The sequence below is a fragment of the Anoplophora glabripennis genome, unplaced genomic scaffold (genome assembly GCF_000390285.2).
Source record: "Anoplophora glabripennis isolate ALB-LARVAE unplaced genomic scaffold, Agla_2.0 scaffold38, whole genome shotgun sequence".
NCBI classification, from domain to species: Eukaryota; Metazoa; Arthropoda; class Insecta; order Coleoptera; family Cerambycidae; genus Anoplophora; species Anoplophora glabripennis.
In genome coordinates this window covers 1,213,007-1,240,366 of record NW_019416373.1, presented here as the reverse complement: position 1 = coordinate 1,240,366, position 27,360 = coordinate 1,213,007, and the positions used below count along the sequence as shown (strand labels likewise).

General features: G+C 33.0%; 1 protein-coding gene across 1 annotated transcript in view; it reads right to left on the bottom strand.

Annotated features, from left to right (window-relative positions):
• LOC108905727 (hemicentin-1) overlaps nt 1-27,360 on the bottom strand; it is a 279,653-nt gene that overhangs the window by 53,457 nt on the left and 198,836 nt on the right. Inside the window, exons 10-11 of the mRNA XM_018708731.2 lie at nt 16,756-17,049; nt 1,588-1,758 (exon numbers count right to left, since the gene is read on the bottom strand). Of these exons, the coding sequence (XP_018564247.2) occupies nt 1,588-1,758; nt 16,756-17,049 (465 nt within the window). The remainder of the gene's footprint in view (nt 1-1,587; nt 1,759-16,755; nt 17,050-27,360) is intronic.

Sequence of the window (27,360 nt, the reverse complement as noted above, 5' to 3'; positions counted from 1 at the left end):
AAAAAAGTCCTATCACCGATATTATTGTAAAAATGTTAAAGGAACATAATACAAGACATCTCTCATCTCGTGAGTCAAAAACTTTTATTAGTTAACTTTTCTATTTAAACAAATAAGTGAGGAAAACAGTTTTTTCACTTTGCAGGGAAAACCATAAATTTCAGCGAAAAGTGACTCTTAGACAGCTTCTAGGGAGTAAAATTATCTACAAAATGAGACTTGTTAAATTAAAATCGGTTAATAAACAAAAAAGTGCCCATTTTTTAATTTGTTTAAAACTATCGCATTTATTGTTAAAATTTTATAAAACCTATGACAAGTTGAGGGTTTTGTCATACTTTAAAAGTGTGCCAAAAGTGGGCGCTGTAGGTGCAATAGTTTTCGCACAATTCAATTTGTTTATAACGGAGGCTCCAAAAGTTATGAACTTTAAGCCTCTGTACAGGCGTTAATTTTCAACCAAACATGATTCTGAAAGCGTCATTGTAATCTTAAAGACGTAATTAAGCGACCTATTAAAAATTATCACCGGTTTTTTGACATTAACATTCTCAAATTGTGCATTAAAAAAAACGTGCGTTTTTCGCTTATAAACAATTTGAATAAAATTGTTGCTATTTATGCTACCTCACCGAAAATAGATACAATAGATAGCTGGAAAAAAATACAAAATTTTTTAAAAAAAGCACCCTCTACGACCAACAGGAGCCAAGATAAGAATTTTTTTTTTTAAATCACAGCGCAATAATTGTTTATAAACATTAAGACTTGAATTTTGCTGCGATTTCCCGTGAATTGCATTGAAAAATGTGGAAAATTAACGACTCACGAGCCCTTTAAAGAGACACTCGCTAAGTAAACTGTCCGGCGACCGGCGGCGTGGTGGTGGGGGAAGCTCGTCCAAGCGAGTCGCGCGCGGAGAAACGTAGAAACTTCTTTTTTTTAAGCTGGGGTAGCGCGACGAAAAAATAACAATAGGCATATTTACGAATTCGTAGAATAGCCCTGAACCCCAGAAAAAATGCATCTTTTATACTTAATTTTTTTTAATTTACAAATATGTCACAAAAATTATTGTTAAACGAAACATTAATTACAACTCTCGAATTATTTTACTATTATTAAATAAATAAATGTAGCTATCGTTCATTTAAAAAGTTATTTTTTAAGTTTTTGACTCAGGAGATGAGAGATGTCTTGTATTATGTTCCTTTAGACAATTTTGCAATAATCTCGCTGATAAGACTTTTTCCAGTAAAATTTTAATTTGCTTGGCCTAAGTGTCTTGAGAGGGCCCAGAGGGAAAATAACTTTTGTGTATTAAATTGTGCTAAATAAAAGAAATTTGGTACAATATGAATAAATTAATGTTGATATACTACTTGCTCTGTTGATTTAAGTTGTATAAATCACACTTTAGCATTTGCTATAAAAAAAAGAAATATGATTAAACTTAAGAATAGCCCACATACTAATGACCAAAAGTTATAATTTTGCGTGGTAAAGTTGGTATTGTACTCAAGGCAGTAGGAAAAAAAATCAGTTATCCGGCGAACTTAACGGAAACGGAGAAATTGCTCTACTAACCTTGATCGCTGAGGGTCGTAACACCTGGCTGCGGCTCCGTTATGGTAATATCGGAAACTTCCAGCACAAAACTTTGATGTAAGCCTCCATCTTTGCCCGCTATACAAGACACTTCCAGGCCTCCATGTGTCGCGTTGCGAACTATGCAACTTTTTGGAGACTCGGGGGCCGCTGGAACAAACAAGTTTTAAAGATAAATTAGTCGAACATGTGAAATTCTTAGGAAATTTTTCTGTGCCTTGAAAATCAAGACTGTATTTTTATTATTTAAAAAAAGAAAAATAAGTATATATTTGTTACGGAAAATACATATTTATACAGGGTGGTCCAGATTTTAATAGACAAACTTCGGGAAATTACTAAGCAACAAAAATTAACATCACTTTGCTCTATGAACATAGGTGCAGCAAGCCACCGTTTATGAGATACAGGGCGTTGAAATTAACAAAAATAAATTTTTTTTTTAAATATCTGGAAAACCGCTTCATCAAATTTATCCAAATTTGGTACACATTTTTTTTCGAATATTTCTCCTAGTTCTGTGTGCACAGTCCAAATTCAAAAACCAGTGGCGGAGAAACAATGAACTGGTTTCCTTATTTAGAGTCAAACTTTTTACAACGGTCTAAAATATTCCGGATGAAAAAACATTTTTTTATTTTTGTCGAAAAGTGAATGGTTTACGAGTTATGAGACATATTATCCAAGTAAATAAAGCGTTGAAATAGGTAAAAATAAAACGAATTTGGGTGTTCCATATTTTTAATAGACAAACTTCGAGAAAGTACTAATCAACAAAAATTAACATCACTTTGCTCTATGAACATAGGGGCAGAAAGCCACCGTTTATGAGATACAGGGCGTTGAAATTAACAAAAGTAAAACAATTATTTTAAATATCTGGAAAATCGTTTCATCAAATTTATTCAAATTTGGTACAAATTTTTTTTAAATTTATTTGTCCTAGTTCTGTATGCACACAGTCCAAATTCAAAAACCAGTGACGGAGAAACAATGATATCGTTTCCGGTATGTTTCAGACCATTATAAAATGTATTCATATTACCAATTAATTCAGTGACGTAGAAGTTTTACTTTAAATAAGAAAACGACATCCTTGTTTCTCCGCCACTGGTCTTTGAATTTGGACTATGTGCATACAAAACTAGGGGAAATATTTGAAAAAAATGTGTATCTAATTTGGATAAATTTGATAAAGCCGTTTTCCAGATATTTAAAAAAATTGTTTTATTTTTGTTAATTTCAACGCCCTGTATCTCATAAACGGTGGCTTTCTGCGCCTATGTTCATAGAGCAGTGATGTTAATTTTTGCTGTTTAGTATTTTCCCGAAGTTTGTCTAAAATCTGGACCGCCCTGTATATTCAAATATTTCCTCGGAAAGCGTATTTAACTAGTACAAAATATAAGTACCTTTAAACCTACAAATACAACATTTTACGACAAAAAAATACATACAACAAATACCAAAATTTTTTTTACAAAACATTTTTTTGATTTAAAAAAAAATATTTTTTCTCGACGTTTGTAATATTCAATGTAAAATGGTAAATAAGAGGACGTTAAAAAATTTAAAAAAATTGATTTTTGTTTCAAAATTGAATTTTCTCGATACGACGAGGTTACATTCTTTCAAAAATCTCTAAAAAATTTTTTATTTTTTTGCTGAGTTTATTTCTTTCAGGGGTGCCTTGATCTCCATTAGTCTTTGGTGTCAATCAAACTGGTTGCCATTAAATATTTAAAAAACATTTACTTTTTCTCGGAAGAAAGTAAGTTTTGACTTTCGATACTTCGTAAGCCCGATTTTATTAACGATTTAGGCGTTTACTTCGACCGCTAGTAAAATTTTAGTCTTCATACATGCAGAGTGTTCCACCTAAGAGGGATTCTTGTGTAACTCTGTAACTGTAAAATTTATTTAAAAAAAATGGTTTTAATAAATGTTGTCTGGAATCATGTGGGGGGCCAATTAAAGAAAATATTTTTAGCTTTACAGGCTGTTCCATTTCACGTGGGCACTACATAACATTGTTATTTTAAATGGAACACCCTGTATATTAATATTAGGTAGTTTATCAAATGTACATGGTGTTTAAAACTTACCGTTTTCGAGGTTTTTGAAAAAAATCATGATTTCTGCTCTCTAAATGAAGCTAGATAGCATCTAAACCGTATGCGTTAGAAACCTGCAGTTTTCAAAGTTCGTCTCGGAAATACTGAGACCTACATTTAATAATTTTACGAGTTGAAAAACTTTTTTTTCAAATGGAATGACCCATATTAATAATTGTCATGGGTGAATGCAAAATTGAATGCCCTTTCGACTGATATAAGGTTGTTCATACTTATCTCTAACAGTTTTCCAGAAATATCAGGTTCTTTTCTAAAGTCCGAAAAAGTAACTATGTAACAGCGTCAAGAGCATTACAATTGTATGTATTGATACATAGGATTTTACAAAAGCACAGCACAGTACATCCTTATCGTAACCAATTACACTAAGAGTTACTAAAAGTAGACTGGAGTTTTGTCAGTGGGCACTTGAGATGTTAAATCAAGATGATGATTTTTTAAACGGGTCATATTCTCCGATGAGGCTACTTTTCATAAAAATGGTTTCGTTAATAGTCATAATTTTCATTATTATGACATAGTAAATTCTCACCAATTCCGGACAACTCATAGCCAACGATGGTCTTTGAACGTGTGGGGAGCAATTTTGGGAACCCATGTCATTGGACCATTCTTTTTTGACCAGCATCTAACTGGAGCAGTTTATTTAAACCTTTTAACAAACACGCTGGAAGATTTGTTAGGCGTCATTCCTTTACCTACACTTCGAAGAATGTGGACGCAACATTATGGTGCTCCACCTCACAATACCGCTGCGGTTTGTCAGTTTTTACATGAAACTTTCCCCAATAGATGCATTGGGCGCGGAGGACCAGTGAGTTGGCCTTCAAGGTGTCCACATATGACAAGTTGAGACTTCTTTTTATGGGGATTTATAAAAAGCAAAGTTTGCATTACACCACCAACTACCGCGGAAGATATGTGGCAGCGCATTACAGTAGCATATCAAGAAATTACGTTAGACATGCTGACCAATGATGAACAGTCTTTTAAAAACCGAATTCGTTTGTGTATTAATCAAAATGGGAGACACTTCGAGCAATTGATGTAAATCAGCGGTCTAAGTATTCTTCTCCTTGTTGTGTTCCGAATTTCAGTACGTTTCGTTTTGCGTTTTGTTTTAGTTGTTGTTAGTGGTTTACTTTTGTTTGTCAAACCACTTTTTAAACATGCCAGTAAATATTGAGACTGTCAGTTCCAGGTCTGATAAAATGTGAGAAAAAAGTGGTTTTGCAAGGCCTTCTTGAAGCTGTTACATAGCTACCTTTTGGACTTTAGAAAAGAACCTGCTTTTTCTGGAAAACTGTTAAAGATAAGTATGGACAATCTTATATCAGTCGAAAGGGTATTCAATTTTGCATTCATTCATGACAATTAGTATGGACCATTACATTTTAAAAAAAAGTTTTTCAATTCGTAAGATTATTAAATGTAGGTCTCAGTATTTCCGAGTCTGAATAACGAACACGTTTTGCTCACAGATAACAAGATACAGTAATTTATGCCAAAACGAACTGTGAGAACTGCATGTTTCTAACTCTTAGTTTAGATGTTATCTAGCCTCATTTAGACAGCTGAAATCGTGAATATCTCAAAAGCGGTAAGTTTTAAACACCATGTATATTTAATAAACTCTAATATTAACCAAGGAATTCAACAATGCAATAATATTGTTATGAAATATATAATTTTGTGTGTCTAAGTTGTGTTGTGAAAATAATATTATTATTTTTGCCAAAGTTGTTTTTGTTGTGTGGTGTGTTGTGTTATTTTATTTTATTTTTGTAAATGATAATTGTGAAATAAAAACCATTTTTGGCTCACCCTGTAGTTTACCTTTTCCCTTGCCAGCTGATGTTAGATGCTTGTTTTACTATTTTCGATCTCAGGAGTCGGTTCTATTGATTTTTATACACAAACAAGTACAATGCAACACACAAAAAATAGAGATTCAACTTTAATACACTTTTATTCAACAAATTTTGTTGTGGGTTGACTCATAACTTAAAATTGTAGCTCATTATAAATATCTTTTATAACACTAATAAAGAATATTTTTATCAATTTTGTAGTCTTATCTAATTTGGTAAAATCAAATACAATACAAAAAAATTGTTTTAAATAAAAAATTTTTAACTCTATTAGCAATTACTTTTAATTATTAATACTTTTAATTCTTAACACATCTTGTTGTATTGTATTTTGCCTATCTTATAGGGCATAATCTATTTTTGACATAAAATTCTATTCTAATCAATATGGCCGTTGATTTTTGATAAATTTGATCGATCTCGAGGATTTTGTGAAGTTTTTGCAATATGATTGATGGGCTTGATTTAATTTTAGTCAGGTAAGTTCTTTATTTTATTCTGCATCTTTTTAACTAAGGTTTGATGCGATAGTTTGTTTTTAGTGCACTTTAAATTTTATTTTAGGTAGCTTGTATTTTTCCTTGTTCGAAACTGTGTGGATGTACAGCATACCATTTATGGGGCCACTGGAAACCTCTCTGGACTCTCACAACTGGTACTGGAAATGTTTCTTTTCGATGGTAAATTTCTTTTAACTTTTATGGTAAGTTTAATTTTCTTACTTGACTCTTCTTTCTTTAGCAAATTTAAATTTTGTGGAGCTGCTTCTTTACTCTCTGCATTCTCCAAAACCCAAGCCGTAACCAATCAACAAACCTTTGTTTCTCACACTTTCTAGAAGTTTCTGGTTTTATTTTTTCTTAAGGTCCCTTCACAGAATTTCTAGTCCTTGGATGTCCTTTTTTTAACAACACTTTTCACTACACTCCTTATAACTAATACATTTTTTACAAATGTCCTTTTTATTTAACATACAATTTTATCACTAGTTATTAAAATATTCTTTATTTTATGTTTTTTTTTATAGATAGATAGATTTAAGATATCTTCTATACAGTTACTCGTCTTCCCATGATATGTATACCAGATTCATCTATAGATATTTGGTTTTTATTTGATATATGTCACTCTAGGTTTAAATTCTGTTTTCTCATTGTACTGAGTGTTAACAAGTGTCGATATCATGCATTCTTTTGAAAAATTACTTTGTACTTATGAATTAAATTTAAAATTATTAATTTTTATACTATGTGAGATCCTTAATTGTTACTTATTTATATTCAGAATCTTTATATTGACAATTTTATACTATTTTATTGTTTGCTATATTAATAATTAATTTTTATTTATGATCCAAAGTTCGGTCAGGTAATTTTTCATTCGTGATTCTTTGTGTAAATTTTCCAATTGGTACAATTTACAGGGTGTCTCATTTAAAATAAAAAAGTTATGTAGCGTCCACGCGAAAAGGCACACCCTGTGAAGTTAAAAATATTTTCTTTACATGGCCTACATGATGTCAGGCAACTTTTATTAAAACCATTTTTTTATAAATTTTACAGTTGGAGAGTTACAGAAGAATCCCTCTTAGGTGGAACACCCTGTATAAATAAAATAATTTCTGAAGTTAATAAAATTTTGGGTTTTGCGATACGTAATTAGGGCCAGTGGTTAATTTATTTATATATTTTTTAGTGCCTTGTAAACGTCCTGCATTTAAATTTAAGACCCTATCCGTCAGTACGATTGTCGTCATCGGATTACGTAAACTATTATACTGAAATTTAGCCATTTCGAAAAACGTGAGCCCTTCCGCAAAATGGAAATTACCTGCATATAAATAAACACACGTTCCAAACCACGAGTCTAAACAGCCCGAAGATAAGTAATGGAAAATTTTAACGGTCATTGAGCAGACGGCCTAAGTGCGGATCCGTGTAAGAGGCGAGCAACTAAGAGCTCCCCGGAATGAGTATTACGTGCCAATATGCCTATTCTAGTTCCGAATTTATGCCTTGTCTCACAGGACGGGCCCCGTTTCAGGCGCAGCTGACAATACAGTCCAAATAATCCCAAAGACGGTCTTGTTTAAATAAGATGTACCTACTTCAAGGATGTGTGTTTAGGATAGTTTCCGGTGTAAGGTCCCCGGTAATTTGGAAAATTAAAATTGACAAATGGGCATAGATGCATAACCTTCGGTAAAGTCCACAGAGACCCAGAATTCCTTCAACTTGTTTAAAAATGTGAGTACCTACATACCGTTATACAGGGTGGCCAAATGAAAACGAAACAGAGGCATTTTCAGGAACTGCGTCAAGATTGTAGAAAAATGCTCAGATCCGTCGATTTTAGATTAAAGGGGGACATTCTTTGCTGGTATTTTTGACTCCGCCACTTTCACCCCCAAAATATTTAAATGGCATTATAATATTTCTTTTGAAAACTCTTACAAACTCTTTACAACAGACTTTAAATTTTATAATTCCGCCCAAAACTTTGGAAAAAATTTACATTTTAAAATTTAAATTATGTTTAGTTGCTTACTTACTACTTAGTTGATTAAATGTTCAAACTGATGACCGCTCGCTTCCATACAAGAACAAAGATTTTGTTAGAAACGTTCACGCACATTCCGAAGTATTTCCGGAGTGATTCGACGGCATTCGTCGCATTGACGCAAATCTTCCAGCGACGCTGGCTGTGTTTTATAGATTTCACTTTTTAGGTATCCCCACAAAAAAAAATCAAGGGACGATAAATCCGGTGACAGTGGAGGCCACTCAATGCTGCCTCTTCTCCCAATCCAATTCCGTAGAAAACGTTGGTCCAAATACTGACGGACAATTAACGCATAATGCGGAGGAGCACCGTCCTGTTGAAAAATCAAATGATCTTCATCATACTCTGGAACATTTTCAATAATATCAGTCAAGGCAGGGTCAATAGCGTCTTCCAGTAATTGCAAATACATTTGGCCAGTCAAATTACCAGGTAGAAAAAAAGGACCCACCAGCCGGTCACCGAAAATTCCAGCCCATACATTTAATTTTTCCGGTTGCTGTGTATGCACCTCGTGAAAAACTCTTGGGTTTGAATCGGACCAATAGCGGCAATTGTGACGATTTACCGTCCCGTTCAAGAAAAAACTGCATTCATCAGAAAAACAGATGTTAAAAAGGAACTGTGGATCGTTCCCTGCTCGCTCACTCATTATTTCGCAAAATTGCAAACGGCGGTCATAATCATCCTCATGAAGTTCCTGGACTAAATGTATTTTGTATGGATGGAATTTATTCTTCTTCAAAATGGTTTGTATGCTAGTTCGATTGATCCCAGACACAGATGCCAGCTGCCTCGTACTTAATGTAGGATCAAGATGAACTTGTCCCAAAACTGCAACTTCACTAGCTTCATTAACTATAGGTTTTTCAATTTCTCGTTTTTTATTGGCTACGTTCCCTGTCTCTTGAAATTTTTTTACTAACTCTAGAACATACTTCCTCCTGACATGTCGATCTTGATGTTGTTCATTAAATAGCTGAGCTGTTCTATTCGCACATTTATTGTTCATAAAGTAAAGCGAAATGATATCTACCCTTTCCGCAATGGAATAAACCATAGTGTTTAATTTTCAAAAACACAATTAAATAAACTACCAACCAACGCTTCCAAATAATACTAGAAAATAATTTGGAATCCACTAATTTTACGTTCATTGTGTGTGTATAGCATTCATTTCTGTTTTTTACAATTGTGTTTTTTTTTACGAAAGTGATAACAAATCGCCAAAAACCAATGTAACGCAAGAAATACTAAATTTATACCATTGGCGTACTTAACTCGAATGACTGACATTTTTACCGTTACTAATTGTTTGTACATAAGTTTCAACTTTAAAATCAAAATTCTTAATAAGTATTGGGCGGAATTATAAAATTTAAAGTCTGTTGTAAAGAGAATTGTAAGAGCTTTCAAAAGAAATATTACTCAACCCCCAATGCCATTTAAATATTTTGGGGTGATGCGTACCCTTGCTTGGGGGTGAAAGTGGCGGAGTCAAAAATACCAGCAAAAAATGTCCCCCTTTAATCTAAAATCGACGGGTCTGATTCTACAATCTTGACGCAGTTCCAGAAAATGGCTCTGTTTTGTTTTAATTTGGCCACCCTGTATAATAAATAGTTTGAAAACGACGTCCTGTAAGTACTGATTTTAAATCCGGAAATAAGAAAAAATCACCAGGAGCCAGGTCTGGCGAGTAAAGAGGGTCAAAATGTCTCTTTTCGTTGCCGAGGCTGAGTACTTTTATGTGGAACACCCGGTATAATCGATATCCCAAAAAGATTATAATAAAATATTTACAAATTTAGAGGGAAAAGTTTTTACGTCGCGTATTCCGAAAATGAAAAACTTATGGAACATAACTATCATTTTTTACAGCTGAAAAGCGTTGTGGATAATCATATACTATTTAGAACCTCTTCGAAATATACATGAAAACGTAATACTCCACTTTTACTGCCGAATTTATTATTCGCTTGCTAAGTTTCGCTTCAAGTTAGTCGAATTTAATATCCGTGATATTCATGAACTCGGCCCATCCACTCGTTTTAAACTAACTTGCCGTCTGGATTTATTCCATTTGTATAAGTCTAACAGTCTAAGCCCAGTTAGTGTGTACATATAAAATGAACATGACAGGGTAGACACACATGATGACAAGTAACTGTGCGAAACAGTTCGCCGAGATTTAGACGCTGCAGAGTTGAACAGGAGGTGAATTTTGTCGGAGTACCTACTACTGCACTTGATATTCATTTTATATTAAATACTCTTAACTACCACACATGGTAAAACTAAATTTACTAAACCAACACTAGGATAGTTCGTAATTTTACTCATATCTACATCATATGTGCTTGAAAACAAAATTTAACTTTACTGATAGTTATTTATACCATTCTGCTGTTAAGCCACTGTAAAGTCTATTACAATTTTTATGGAATGCTTTACATTTCCATTAAGGTTTCATAGAAAAGCCATCTTTTATTCATCGACACTTGGAGTCAAATTCCCTTTCTACTTGTTCTTCTTCACTAGTTATAAAAAGATCATATTGCGAGATGGTGCATCAGAACAAGTAAAGTTTTATATGTCCTATTACTGCTGCTTTTAGTACTTCGAAAAAGCTATTCATGTTGCATTAAACATGACTAAAGTTCGAGTGTCAATTTTATTTACATCTATTCCTTTGAAACCTCTCAAAAGAACATCAAAAGACTGCTACTGATAATGACAAGTCAACATTATTATTCTTAATATAAGTAACTTATTGTACAATCTATGAATTTTTGTATCAATATACAGGGTGTTGCATGATGTACTGGACAAACTTAAAGAACAATACCCTTAGGTTATTCTGAATAAAAAAGTTATAATATACATGGGTTCAATTCTCCATGGTTACCGAGCTATGGTCCTTTAAAGAAATAGTCTTTTAATATTAATCTCGTTACCTATGAACATGCTAGTTGACAAAACAATTGCTAGTTGATATGTCAAAACTTATAAACATCAGTTCATGTAGTCAACTGTGTGAACGGGTTTCTAGTGACATCTTTTGTTTATGGAAATTCGTGAGACTCTAAAATTATTCGTTTTACAGAAGAAGTTTATGTGGTTCTGTTGTGGTTCTGTTATTTGTTATAAATACGGTTTTAAATAAAATGTCAAAAAAAAAAAAGAATTGACTTGGAAATTTTGGAATTACACCAATGTGGAACAGTACTGATGGGGACATTAGTCCACTGAATAGTTATTTTCTACTATATAAATAGTAAATTTTGTTTCTCCTAGATCGCGACACTTGTCGACAGATTGGCAGATCGTTTTCTGCCAGTTTGACAATCCTGAAGACATTGAGTAGCAGTGATTAACAAAGTTTGTATGTTGTATCTTACCGACACTAAAATCATGTCTGTAGAGGCACATCAAAATAGCTTGATGATTCATCGGTAGCCTCACTTACGGCATATTGACGAAAACTAACAAGTCCGAAACCGGTAACTAGTCTGGTGACGAATGATCTTAGCTATGGGTAATTCACTGCTTGCAGCAGCTTTAATCAACAGAGTACAATATCTTTAGTTAATAAGTAAAATTATAGCTGCAGAATAATTTAATACATAGTGTCAATAAATAGGGCGAAGTATCAGTTTATCTGCTTTTCAACTTAACCTTAATAAAAAAGACGAAAGTAAATTTAAATACAATGAAATGTGAATAGAAGAGCGTGCATAATACATTCTGAATTTAATGACTGGACATTTTACGCAAACCCAAAGTAAAACTAAGTATATCAACTATGTCGAAACAGTGGACAATAATTACAAAAATAATAAAAATAATAAACAGTGGACGATCATTATAAAAATAATATTAGAGAAATGAGCCAAATATTATCAAGATTAACGTTCATCAAGCAATAATTTTTTTAATTTCTTTTTAAAGTTAATTAATGAAAAATTATTAAACTCGTCCGGCAAATTGTTGTATTCCTTAGGTGCAATATAACAGAAACTCCTAGTGTACAGAGCAGTGGCGTGGCGAAGAATTTCAAGCAAATGGGCATAACCGGTATCAAAATTCGAAATATTTTTGTAAAGTTTGTGTAGTTTATTAAATAAATATGGCGGGGACTGAGTACTTAAGACTTTATGAATATTACATTGTAAGTGTAATTTACGAAGTTTATCAAGCTTCAAATGATTAGAGTTGTGAATCAAGTTAGCAATACCACTATCCATTTTTTATACCAAAAGCAAATCTGAAGCAACAATTCTGAATTCTCTGTAAACGTGCCAAATAAGTCTTTAAAAGTGCGGGTCCATAGACAGGAATTCAAAAACGCAATAATATACAGGATGTTTTATTTAAAATAACAAAGTTATGTGGCGCTCACGCGAAATGGAACACCCTGTAAAGCTAAAAATATTTCCTTTACGTGGCCCACATGATTCCAGACAACTTTTATTAAAACCATTTATTTATAAATTTTACAGTTGCAGAGTTACAAAAAATTGCCTCTTAAATGGAACACCCTGTATATGAATGACGATTTCAAAGATTTAGGAAAAAATTTCATATTACAGCCGGACGCCTATAATTATTGACAAAAATTTTGCATCTACTGTAGTTTTTCAAATGTTTTTACCTTTTGTTGAGAATGTCAATATTTAAGCAGATTATTATCATATATCCTCAAACGTATTTGCTTCCAAATTAGTTCTAAGCAGAGATGAAATATTTATAACTCATATGGTAAAATTATAATACTAAGCGGGAATCCAAACACTTCGAATTTAACTGGAGCATATCCGATGCAAATTGCACGACAGACGTCGATACTCTTTTTTTTAGTTTGCACATCAGGGTTCGAGTGTTTCCGAGAAGTAAGTAATTAACGGGTTAAGTAGTTTGAATATTCATAAGCCCGGATGAGACTTCGAGATGCGAATATGGTAATGAAATTACTTCTAGTCATATTATCAAATTTTCGAGGTGTATAAAGTTTGCTTCATTATTAAACTAGCTAATTTAAAATATAACGAATTCAATTCCAGTTGTTGTCTTAAATAAAATAAACGCTCATTGCAGTTACTGAGCGCAGTAGCGTGTTGTTTGGAAAGAAGTTGGCCGACTTTACAACTCCTCGACTAGTAGTTTTGTGTACGGATAAATTTCAGTTTCAGTTTTGCTAACGCCTGGGAAGTTGAAATAAAATAAAGATTTTCAAATGGTTTCAGTGAAAGAGATGTAACCTGCATCAAATACAGGCCCTTACAAATTCGCTTCTCACTACAGGGATCTCGAAAACGGTAAGAGATACTAGCTAGCTTAAAGGGGGCAAAGTTGCATAATCAGGGGATCAACATTATGCCTTTAAAAAGTCAAAGCTAACATGATTAGTTTTCGAAATATTTAAAAAAAACGAAATTTTGGAAATCCTTCTTTGTTTCATTTCAGCCTTGTTTGGGGTGATTTTGAAAAAAGAAGAACACTTTCTCATGACCACTTTTTGCCCTCTATCAAATAGTATAATCAATGTTTATATGTAATATTTCGTCTCTCCAGGATCATCATCAATTTAAATACGACCCTACAAATTTTATTACATTTTTTGCAAACCTTCGTGACCCCCAATACTGTACTGTCTCAGTCCGAACCAGATTCAGACGCTTTGTCTCGAAAAATTCATCTTCTGTGTATTCGTTACAAATTTATCTAAATTTTTTATTTAGATTTCTTTGTTTATTGAATCTGACATGCTATTTCACAGTTGCGAATAAATTCTGATGCAAAAATGTTTAACAAATTTTTAAAAGTACCTAATTTATCCGAGTTTTTAGTTTATTTATTGGGCTACATTAATACATATCATGGTAGCAAGTCAAAGAAGCACACAATCATAAAAAACAATTTAAGAAAATACAACTAAATCACTAGACTAATTGAAGTACACATTGACCTTTTCGCTTTATCTTGGAACCTATGCATTTTGGAAGAATATTGAAGAGGAAAAAAGTTTTAGAATTGAATTTTGCACAATATACTGTAAGTTAAACATGTTAAATTTATTACCGAATAGCAATAATTGACGAAAAAAAGGCAAAATAATCAAGTTTTTTGGATAATTTTTTTAAAATATTTTAATTGCTCCGAGAGCATTCTAATTTTGGTAAAAAAAACTTTTGAATATAATAAAACAACCCACCAAATTTCATTAAAATCGGTTCTATAGATTTCGCAAAATAACTAAAAAAAGAAGTTTTGAAATTTTGTTTTCGAATTTTCAAGATGTACAGCCTCAAATAAAGCATCTAGATACTTGAAAATTTTTCATATAGAAAAGACCGCTCAACCTCCGCAGTAAATTTTTAAAGTTAACCCTCTTTTTTTATTTTTAAAGAATTAGATTGCATTTATCAATTTGCAATTTACTTTTTTCAAAAATTATAATTTTAATAAAAAAGTTATAACAATTTCACAAGCCAACATGATTTTTTATCGTTGTTGTAAAACAAAATTTCGCAAGCAACTTTTCATTATTTTAGATAATAATAATCAATCGAATGACATAGGAAAAAATTGTTTTAGTATTAAATCATAAAAAAGTAACGATCAAAACATTCAAATTGTTATAACTTTTTTATTAAAAATTAAAAAAATATCTAGTTTACATTTTTTAGAGTACATTGAAAAAAAATATATAAAATTCATTCATTTTTCTGCTTGTTATGATTTTTTAAATTTCTGAAATCATCCCTTAACTTCTAGTCTCCTTAACTCTGTTAATTTTAAGAGTACAAGAAAAAGTCAATAGACCATATTTATGTAGAATTTTATGCTCTACAACTTTTATAAAAATCTTTTTGTTCTTGCACTTACCCCTTTTGAGTTATCCTGAAAAACCCCTTTATGTTATCTTTTTTCACCCCTGGACAGTGATTGAAAAAAAATTTCCTGTCAATTATTGTTATTATATACCTGAAACTAACTTATATCAAAAATTCAGGCAAGTTGACCAAAATTGCGATTTAAAGGCTCATTTAATTGGACCATAATTCAAAATATAGTTCCGTCCTTTCATCTGCAAGTTATTGATCGATTAAATCGAAATTTTGGTCAACTTGCCTGAATTTTTGAAATGAGTTAGTTTGAGATAAATTATAACAATAAGTGACAGTAATTTTTTGTTCAACCCCCGGCCAAGGGTGAAAAAAGATAAAACAAAGGAGTTTTTCAAGATAACTCAAAAGGGGCAAGGGCTAAAAAAAAGTTTCTTATAAAAGTTGCAAAGCATACAATTCTCCATAAAAATGGCATCTTGGCTTTTTCTTGTACTATTAAAATTAACAGAGTTAGGGAGGCTAGAAGTTAAGGGAAGATTTCAGAATTTAAAAAAAAATCATAACAGGCAGAAAAACGAATGAATTTTGTATTTTTTTTTCAATCTACTTATTATTTTAAATTTCTGAAATCTTCCCTTAACTTCTAGCCTCCCTAACTCTGTTAATATTAATAATACAAGAAAAATTCAAGAGGCCATTTTGATGTAGAATTATATGCTTTACAACTTTTATACGACCAACTTTTTTTTCTAGCCCTTACCCGTTTTGGGTTATCTTGAAAAACCCCTTTGTTTTATCTTTTTTCACCCTTGGCCGGGGATTGAACAAAAAATTACTGTCAATTATTATTATAACATTCCTCAAACTAACTCATATCAAAAATTCAGGCAAGTTGACCAAAATTTCGATTTAAACGCTTATTTAATTGGACTAGTAGCCATGATAACATACAGCGAAAATGGAACAGATCATCGAAGCACGCAATAATACTCGTCCGCGATTGAATCCATTGGATACATACGAGATAACACAGAATATTTACCATCTAATACACACTGTTAGACATGAACAGGCAGGTGTGTATTATTGAGGCACGTCAAATATTGNGTTATAACTTTCTTATTAAAAATTAAAAAATATATCTATTTCTCTGAAAAGAAAGGTTACATTTTTTAGAGTAAATCGAAAAAAAAAATACAAAATTCATTCATTTTTCTGCTAATGATTTTTTTAAATTTCTGAAATCTTCCCTTAACTTCTAGCCTCCCTAACTCTGTTAATATTAATAATATAAGAAAAATTCAAGCGGCCATCATTTTTATGTAGAATTATATGCTTTACAACTTTTATACGAAACTTTTTTTTCTAGCCCTTACCCGTTTTGGGTTATCTTGGAAAACCCCTTTGTTTTATCTTTTTTCACCCTTGGCCGGGGATTGAACAAAAAATTACTGTCAATTATTATTATAACATTCCTCAAACTAACTCATATCAAAAATTCAGGCAAGTTGACCAAAATTTCGATTTAAAGGCTTATTTAATTGGACTAGTAGCTATGATAACCTACAGCGAAAATGGAACAGATCATCGAAGCACGCAATAATACTCGTCCGCGATTGAATCCATTGGATACATACGAGATAACACAGAATATTTACCATCTAATACACACTGTTAGACATGAACAGGCAGGTGTGTATTATTGAGGCACGTCAAATATTGACTTACCTGCGGGGAGAATGTAAAACAAACAGGGGGTCTGTTGGCGTCCTACGTTATTTGTAGCCCAGCACGATAGGGATTCGACGTCGTCGCTGCCTGGCGTGAAGTGTAGGATAGAGACGTTCCCGTGATTTTGCATTTTTCCGCTTTGAACCGGGAGGACCCCTCTGCTGGTGTTATAAGTCCAGGAGAAGCGGCTAACGCTGGGAATGGCATCTACGTGACACTGAACAACTAGGGTCTCATAGGGGAGGGCCCCGACTCTCATGATTTCGTAACCTTTCTTACATCGCGGAGAGTCTGGAAAAAGGTTTTATGTTTTTATTAAGGTGGTTAAAATCAAGTATACTTTCTACGGGATATGAGAGAATGAACTAATTAAACCTTAGCGTACAGAAATATAAAAGTACCTCAAAAATAACTCATAAGTAGAGCACTGTATTAGCTATGTTCGCTGCTTTGATATTCAAGTTAAAAACGGCCAATGTTGCGAACACACACAGAGCTATGCCGTATGTGTTCGTTAAGCTAGCTACATACATTAAAAACAGTCTTATGTTGAGACCACACAGTTCGCTACACTTGACATACACGTTAAAAATGGGCAACATCAACATGCGGAGAATTATGTTCGTTATGTTCGCAATACTTGCTATGTTCGCTGTATGTAACAAAACTATTTTTATGTGTCTATACACACAGTACGCAATGTTATCTACACTGGACATACTTGTTAAAACAGTTGATACGATATCATGACCATGCAGAGCGCTGTGCTAGCTGTATTAGCTATGTGTTCTAAAAATAGAACCACACGTTACACTAGCTCGTTCGTGACGTTTGATATACACGTTAAAAATGTGTAAAATCATCATGAAGGGGATTATGCTAGCTACGTTCGTTATATTCGCTACGTTCGCCATGCTCGATATGTTCGCTATATAGAACAAAATTATTTGTATTCAATGCTATCTACACTGGACATACTCGTTAAAAACATTCGATATCATGGCCACACAGAGCGCTATGTTCGCTAGCCGTGTTCGCTGTGTTCTAAAAATAGAAACCATACTCTTATATTTAAGACCACACGTTATACTAGCTTGTGCGTTAGCTACGTTTAAATACCCACGTTAAAATGGGGAAAATCGCCATGCAGAGGATTATGCTAGTTATGTTCGTTATGTTCGCCATGCTCGCTATGTTCGCTTCATGGAACAAAATCATTTGTATGCAATGCTATCTACGCTGGACATACTCGTTAAAAACATTCGATATCATGGCCATACAGAGCGCTATGTTCGCTAGTCGTGTTCGCTGTATTCTAAAAATAGAAACCATACTTTTATATTTAAGACCACACGTTATACTAGCTGGTTCGTTATCTACGTTTAATACCCACGTTAAAATGGGCAAAATCACCATGCAGAGGATTATGCTAGCTATGTTCGTTATGTTCGCTATGTTCGTTATGTTCGATATGTTCGCCATGCTCGCTATGTTCGCTATATAGAACAAAATTATTTGTATGCAATGCTATCTACGCTGGACATACTTGTTAAAAACATTCGATATCATGGCCACACAGAGCGCTATGGTCGCTAGCCTTGTTCGCTGTATTCTAAAAATAGAAACCATACTTTTATATTTAAGACCACGCGTTATACTAACTGGTTCGTTACCTACGTTTAATACCCACGTTAAAATGGGCCTAGCTATGTTCGTTATGTTCGTTATGTTCGCTATATTCGCCATGCTCGCTATGTTCGCTACATGAAACAAAATTATTTGTATGCAATGCTATCTACGGTGGATATGCTTATTAAAAACATTCGATATCATGGCCACACAGTGCGCTATGTTCCCTAGCCGTGTTCGCTGTATTCTAAAAATAGAAACCATACTTTTTTATATTTAAGACCACACGTTATACTAGCTGGTTCGTTATCTACGTTTAATACCCAAGTTAAAATGGGCAAAATCACCATGCAGAGGATTATGTTAGCTATGTTCGTTATGTTCGCTATGTTCGCTACATGGAACAAAATTATTTGTATGCAATGCTGTCTACGCTGCACATACTTGTTAAAAACATTCGATGTTATGGCCACATAAAGCGCTGTGCTAGCCGTGTTCGCTATGTGTTCCATAAATAGAAACTATACTATATATATATTTGAGACCACACGACCAACTTGCTGGTTCGTGACATTTAATATGCGCGTTAAAATGGGCAAAATCACCATGCGGATTATGCCAGCTATGTCTATACACACAGTACGCAATGCTATCTACGCTGAACATAATTGTTAAAAATATTCGATATGAAGGCCACACAGAGAGCTGTGCTAGCTTTGTTCGCTATGTGTTCTAAAAATAGAAACCATACTTTTATATTTAAGACCACACGTTATACTAGCTGCTTCATGACGTTTAATATACACGTTAAAATGGGCAAAATCACCATGCAGAGGATTATGCTAGTTATGTTCGCTATGTTTGGTATGCTCACTATGTTCGCTGTACGCAAAAAAAGCTATTTTTGTGTGTCTATACACACAGTACGCTGGACATACTTGTTAAAATCATTTTATATCATGGTCACACAGAACGCTGTGCTGAGCTATGTTCGCTATGTGTCCTAAAAATAGAAACCATACTTTTATATTAAAGACCACACATACTAGCTGGTTCGTTACGTTTGTGTACACATTAAAATCAGTCAATATTACGACCACCAAGAGGGTCTTGCTAGCTATGTTCGCTATGTTCGCTTTAGCTTCATAGTGCGCTATGATAGCTAGTTAGTGCGCCCCGTTTGAAATGTATATTAAAGACCGCCGATATCGATTTTATTTCCTACGAAATTTACTAGTGCTTCTGTCTGTTCAAAATTTCAATTCGAGGTGTTCGATGTTTTAAACAAACTGCGCAAGTAATAGAACTAAGGAAACCTTTCTCTCCAGACATTTTTCTTTCCCGATACAACCAGAGCCCTGCGGATCTAACGCAATTCCTGGCATATCCGGCCGCTATCAGACGTGCCCCCGGAATCTTCTGGTTTCATAAATAAGTGGGATTTATTGCGACATGCACTCCGTGACTCCACTTCTCGGCTTCACTCAGCTGCAGATGATGGCATGGTGTCACACACTCACTCCTTCGAATTTATCATTTTTTGTGCCCGATGTATAACTGTAAAAGCGCACTCTATCCTAGTCCGCTGACAGGGCGAAATTTAAGGTCCGGATTTATAAATTATTGAAAAAAATACTATTTATGGGATAGAATACAGGGTGCTTGATGAAAGTCCATTGTAACACTGAATGGCGGTGAGTGTGATGGTATAAATTAGAAACCTTTTTAATTCAGTATAATAGTTATTTACACCATAAAAGAGGTAAGTATTATTTAACAGTCGAGGACGATTTTGCGCCCGAGCGGAGCTAGGGCTGGCAATAGAGTCCGAGACTGGTAAATTGTACTTAACTGCTGCGTGGTGTATAACACTTTATCTGCTCCTACAGTTCTTTACGGTTCATGAAATAAAGGTTAGGTTTTATTTTTTGACATTTCTTAATCAATTCACTTTGACATTACTCGAAGTCTTGCAAAGTCGCCTTGGTTGTTTGGATTTTGTCGTTTCTAAGGTGTTTATAAACAAAGCCACATAAAATATACCCTTTCAAGATTCCTAATAATATTGCACAATTTTTGAAACTAGAATCCTGAAACATATACAGGCCATTAATTCCGAAGAACATCGGCAACGTTATTGGCTAATACGGGAGTTGATGTATTAGCAATCAGGAGACATGGTGGGTGGAAAACAGCCACAACTGTAGAAAGATATGTTGCTGACAGTTTAAGTAACAAAATGAAATAGCCAACAGGATTCTTTACAATGATATTTCAACTCCAGCTTCTAGTAGTACGTCGCATCATGCTATTTTAATGGATCAATCAGATAGTATTGAGCGTCCGGTGACTGAAATAGAGCGGTCAAATTATTTTGAGAAGATTGTGACAATTAGTAAACGCAAGGGGAACAATTATCCAGATTTTATAAATTAAATGTTACTAAATCTAATAACTGTACAGTTACTATAAATATTCATTAATAATAATTATTTGTTCATAACATATGCATTTATAACTCAACATCGCATTTTTCCCTAGGAAAGTAAGTTACGTCACTTACCTCCCGTTGTCCATAGCAACTTCCATTTCTACGTTAAAATCCACTTACCTCCTTAAAAGCAATGTATTTATAGTCTATTTACTATAATAGTAGCAGATACACATTTTTTCCGTTTCAGACAAGTTTCGGTTGTTATGCCATCATCAGGGAAAAGAGGAAAATAACCTTGGATGGTTAAAAATGGATAGTTGAATTATATTTTCTTGAGAGAACTTGAGACATCAAAGTGAAATCCAACTTCGAATGGAGTCACCAAGAAAGTTGGTTCTAGGTACCATATTTTGTATTGACTGAAGAAAGGTAAATGGCATAACAAAGAAAGACAGTTATCCACCACCTAGAATCGAGGCACATTGCAAAAGCAAAATATTCCTCTTCTGGAACAGGTTTGTGTCACTTCATTGTCATGCCTTTTGGCCTACGCAATGCTCCAGCATTCTCTTTCTTTTGTCCAAGATGTTATAATTTGTTTTCATTGCTTTAAAAATGTATATCAAAATAAAAATTAGTCTATTTTACGTATTTTCTTTCTTCGATTGTTAGCCTTTTAATAACCTTATTAAAGATGATCCAATTCATTTAAATCGTTGAAAATATTTTGTTTCGCATAAATTTCTCAATTTTGCTTACAACTAATTATTGAACTGAACTATTTAATTTCTCTCTTCCAATATCTTCTATAGTTGCGAGTAATTTAATTACAAATATTTAAGTTCCCCCGAACCATTAGTTATTAAAAAGCTTTGAAATTGTTGTTTCAATCACGAGCCGCACCGTAGGCAAGTTTGAAATAACTTCCGTCTTATTGATCTTAAATATAAAGATAAAATCCAAGTAAGCGAATGAAAATTGAATAGCGGAGATTCCACCGTTGGAGGTAGAGAATTGAAAATTAATCAAACGTAGGTTAAGTTATTTAACGACGCGTACAAAGGGAGTTTTGGCAGGCGACGTTCGGGCATAATGAAATGTCTACAATCCACGTTTCGATATTCGACATCTGTTCTATGATTAAAATCGTCCTCCTTATGGTTATCAGAGCAATTCCAGATATCGAACTATTGTAATCTAACTACGTGGAGTATTGCCGTCTAGGAAGAGGCCGCAGTGTTTGTAATTCACTCTTATGTGCCTCCTGGATTATTCCATAATTCTTGATGCGAATGTTCGGGATGTTTCAACGTTAATTGATATCTAGACTAAACGGATAGCGGTACGTATATTCAAGTACAGATGATATAATTAAGTGGTTGAACAATTTCTGGGTTGGTTGTCACGTTTGGAGTTCTTGCCGTTTCGAGAGTCATATCGCTCTCTTCGTCAGAGGGAGCTCCCAATCTGGAGATAAGGTTCTCCGGTCCGATATTCCAAGTCATTTTCAAATACCAGCTAGTTTTTCGGTAATCACTCCTCTCAGAAGTGATATTAGATTAGTTTTCTTTCACATCTCTTTGACCATTCCTAAAGTATGCTTGTACAATAAATGTATCGTCTTCTAATGAAAAGACCATTTTTTAGCCTAAAGCAGTTCGAGTGCCACACAACTAACAGTTGACAGATTATTAGCGTTGAAAAACACTGATTATGTAGGAGATTAATGATAAATTCAAATAAAAACCAATCGGCGGACACGAATAAATACAATAACAATCACACACGGGAAGCACAGACGTCTTTGAATAGACAGATCTTGTCGGTCGGAAATCTAAGAAATCGGAAAGTAATTTTGATCAAATGGAAGTAAATTTTAATATAAACTAGTGGAAAAAATTAAGGAATCAAAAAAAAAATCTAAAATTTCGGCGATTTTTCAAATCTTTGATAAAAATGGTCGTATTGGAGTAAAAAAAAGCAGTTTGAAGTTTGAGGTTTCTAATTTTTGGATCTTGCAAAAAAAATTTTTCAAGTAACACGTGTTGCGCAATCTTAATGAATATCATGAAAAAAAATTTTTCGAAATTTTTTTCGATTTTATTTTTGGTGTACGGACTTGAAAAAAAAATTTTCAACTTAACCACCTTATGGATTAGATAGGTTGTTCATTTAGCTTCAATTTCTTTTTTTTGGTCGCGATACGATCATTTCTCGCTGAGCTATCGGACTTTGAATGAAAATGGATCACTTTCTCTTTGTTCATCGATATCTCAGAAACCAACGGTTGCACAGAAAATCGACGGCGGGTTTCAGAAACTTGAATGAATTCTCTACAAGGTCCTGGCACGGTTTTTTAGAAAAAAAATTTTTTTATCCCTAACATGACTGAAAAATCGTAAAAAAAATAGGACTTCTAGGGGTCTTCTAGAAAATCACGTGCCACATTGAGAATATTGGGAAAATGACTAATGTTAAGTGTGCCTTTTACAGGTCATTGTACCCCTAAAAGCCCTACAGAGTTTCAATTCGATCCATCAAGCCGTTTTTTTGTTTCATTCGATTGAATTTTTAAAAAAATTAAAGGATCACGTATTTTGCCTTTAAATGCTCATAATCGGTAAAAAAAATGAAAAAAACAATTTTTCCTGATTTTTTTTACATTCTTATTGCAGAAAGCGTTGGAAATTATGACAAAAAAAATTTTTTTTAGAAAATTTTTTTCGAAGATACAGCCATTTGAGAAATCGCCGAAAATATAGATTTTTTTTTTGATCCTTTAATTTTTTCCACTAGTTTATTTGGTAACATTTACGCGTGACGTCATCTTCAATCATTCTGGATCGTAATAATAATACTTAATAACAATAATTTGTAACTGTTTAGTTATGAAACTATCCCACTTCTGATTTTAGCTGGACGTTCTATCGGCCTATAAATTTGGTCACAGGTAGTACGGCCCTTCATAAAGGAATAATTTACGCGGGCCACAATTAAAATTTCGAAGCCACGTCGAACTCTAACAAGCAATAAAGCATCCCATTGTTTTGCTAAAACAGCGGTTTATTACCGGTTTTTCTGTATCGCCGTTAATTTATTACGGCTGCAAATGAACCAGCTAGGCTCTAAATGAATTACAATTTTAATATAAGTTAGCAGTTTATACGGTCGAATGAATGCTATAATTTTTCCCGTGGCGAATTTACAGCGGGTCCACACATGCTAAATAGGCTTCCGTCGTACAATATGTTACACCGCAATGTGGCGCTTCGTCTACCCCAGCCAGAGGCGTATGGAACGATGGACACTCTCTCTCAGCCCTCTCCGAACGGGGGTGGAGGAGGAATATTCCCGATCCTGCGATTCTTTGTTATTAAAAAAGTTTTATATTTGGTGACATGATAAATGTCTACAAATTTTTTTGGAATATTATATTTATACAAAAATAATTTATGCCACCCATGGAAACGGATATGCGTGTGATAACGAAAATAATATATTGCGCCCATAATGTGTACTACTCGTAGATCGATGTAAACTGTGGTTAGGTACAAGCGATGTAATTTATTTAATAGTTTATGGTTATATCCAAATGTATGCTTGCACATCTAATGAAATTATGAGAAATTTATCATGCTTTATTTATCAGTATTTTAATTTTTCCTGTGACGTAAATGTCAATTTAACAGTAATATCTTCAGTTTTCTGTAATTTTAAGGTAGAACGAGATGAAACTATTCCAAATCATTTATACATTACTATAAACAGGTCTGGTGAACAAAATCAAAGGAAAGTATGAGATATGAGGGTGATTCACTACTTCTCCAAAAAAATTGGGAAATATAGTAAAAAAAAAATTTGTAAAATCCTAATAGTTTCTGAGAAAAAAATTATTGTAAAAGTTGTAGTATTTTCAACCCTTACATCGCAAATTGCAAAAAATTGCAAATTTAATAAATGGTTAGTAATAATAAGCCACAATAATGTTTTACAAACGCTTTATTGCTATATAGATGTTTTTATGAAATTTTTCTAGCAAAAAATTCGAGTTAAACAAAATTTCAGGGTCTTTAGGTTATGTTTTCAGTTTTGACTAAAGGTTTTAGCGATCGTGATGATGAACACTCAACAAACATACATTTATGTTTTTTATTAAAGAAAATAATTTTGTGACAATTTTTTTCACTTTAATGATTTGATTTGACAATCTTTCCAGTTTTAAGGTTAGGTTCTTGGGTTAAAGTGTCAGATTTGGGTAGGTACAGTATGGCACAAGGTGTGTGCTCTCGGAAAAATTGTTGATCGAATCTCTGTACAATAAAGATATTTTTAATTTTTTTTTATTAATCCTTAATTTAGTGAGTATAAACTTAGTTATAATGTTGGTTTTGAGGTTAGGTTTTTTAGATTCAAATTCATGGTTTGGGTATAACATGTTACTTAGGGTTCTATTGAATCTATTTCGTACCTTTGGCATGTAAAAAAACTTTTTTCCAATGTAAATTTCGTTTAAGGCTTTTAGGTTAGAATTAATAATTTTGAGGTTAGATTTTTTAAGGAAAAACATCAGATATATCATCAAGGGTCATAATAATCAATTTTATTAATAGTAGATACTTTTTAAACATTTTTTTCTACAACTGAACATCGAGTATTTAATAATGTTTTCTTCGACATTGAGGTTGGGGCGCTCCCTAAGCATTAAAAAAAGGGTTTTTCGAAAAATCCTCACCGGAATATGAAAATTCAGATTACCACGAGATTATTAAAAAAAATCACGACGAGACGATGAAAATTGGCGAGTGGCGAGAATTTTGTCCAATATTTCCCACTGTGCGACGGTCTAAGTGAACTTGTTCAAAAAATATTACTAAATTTCTCCGAAGGACGACGCTAAAACTACTTGAGAGCCCTTAACTTTCGATAATTGACTGAAATATTTTACTTTTTGGCCCATCCGTTCCGAGAACGACTAATAAATTACTACGCGCCCCGGCTTTTGTTACAAATTTGATAATATATAATAGATATTATAAAATTTTATTTATATCTTTCTTTGAGAAAGAAATTTTTTCAATTTTTTGTCCGTTTTTTTCCATCGTACTGGTCGCCAACTGCATACTTTGCCTTGCGCGAGGATAAGTTCTGAATCACCCTGTATAAGAGAGGAAAAGAAAATTGAAATAATTTTGAGAAATTTTATAGAATTAAAAAATGGTTGTAGAAAAGCAGTCATGAATGAAAAAGAAAATGAATGAACAATATTTTATACATAACACTAAACAATTTACAGAACTGGCATTATCATAGTAATTTATTTGAAAACAGGAACGAAATAACGTATTCTAGTTTACAGAAGCTTCTAATAGACACTTCTCTTAAAAAACTGTTCAGAGATGCAAAGTAAAAAACACTTTTTTTGTATTGTACTTTTGTTTAATAAAAATCATAGTATGCCACCATCTGCTATTAGTTCTAGGGTTTTGTGAGGGAAACTGATGCAGAACTATACCCGTGTATCCTGAAAAATATCCGATTCGTCCAATCCCACATCATCAAACTTTCAGAAGCATCAACAGACGTCTTCGAAAAACTTCAGTTCAGTTCTTCTGGTACGTTTAGAAATCAGAACCTTTGTCTTTTTAAGTCTTCTTATTTGAAAGTATATCTCGATTAAATATAAAATCACTCTTCTGCTTAATTAATTAATTAATTAATCAATTTTCACAAAACTTTCGAATCTGATGAGAATTTGAAACTATAGCAAAATATGTAAATTTGCTTTAACATTACCTATATATTTATCAATTAAATGTTCGAGTAATCACTTCTCTTGGATATATTTTAAGTTTTATTTTTCACTTTAGTTTCCTATTCGATGAGGATTCGAAAGTACATTGAAAAATGTATATCATTCGTCAGTAAGAACGTTATTATATCCACTGCTAATGTTTAACAATTAAAATGACTATCCGCGCGTGGACTTTACTAAAAACAAATATATTTTAGCATTTTTAGTTTTGTATAATTAGAATCCTTGATTATTTAATGTTTCACTCTTGAAATGGATGTATGTAATTAAATGTTTAAGTAATCTCTCTTTAGACATGATAATTATTAGTTTATGTTTCCACTAAAGTATCGAATGCGATAAAGATTCGAAACTATAAAGATACATGTATAAATAAAAGCTTTGAGACGCTTTGAAAACATATCGTGTGTCCCAAAATTTTTATTTTTTCCAGTTGAAATTTAAAAAATCGCTGAAACAGGTCAATTGGTAAATAAAAATGGCCAGTTTTCTGCAATATTTTCTATTTTTTTGAGCCATATTTAACAGACCTATAACATTTCCGATATTTTTATTTAATAGAACGTTCTATATTTTATAGTATATATAGATAGCTCTTTTAAAGACGATTATATAGACCGATATAAGGTTATACACATTATTTTGTTATAGCTGCCAAAAAATGTAAAAAATTGTCTTATGTCGTACTGACGACTATTTCAAACAATCATAGTCTCTTCTGTACTTT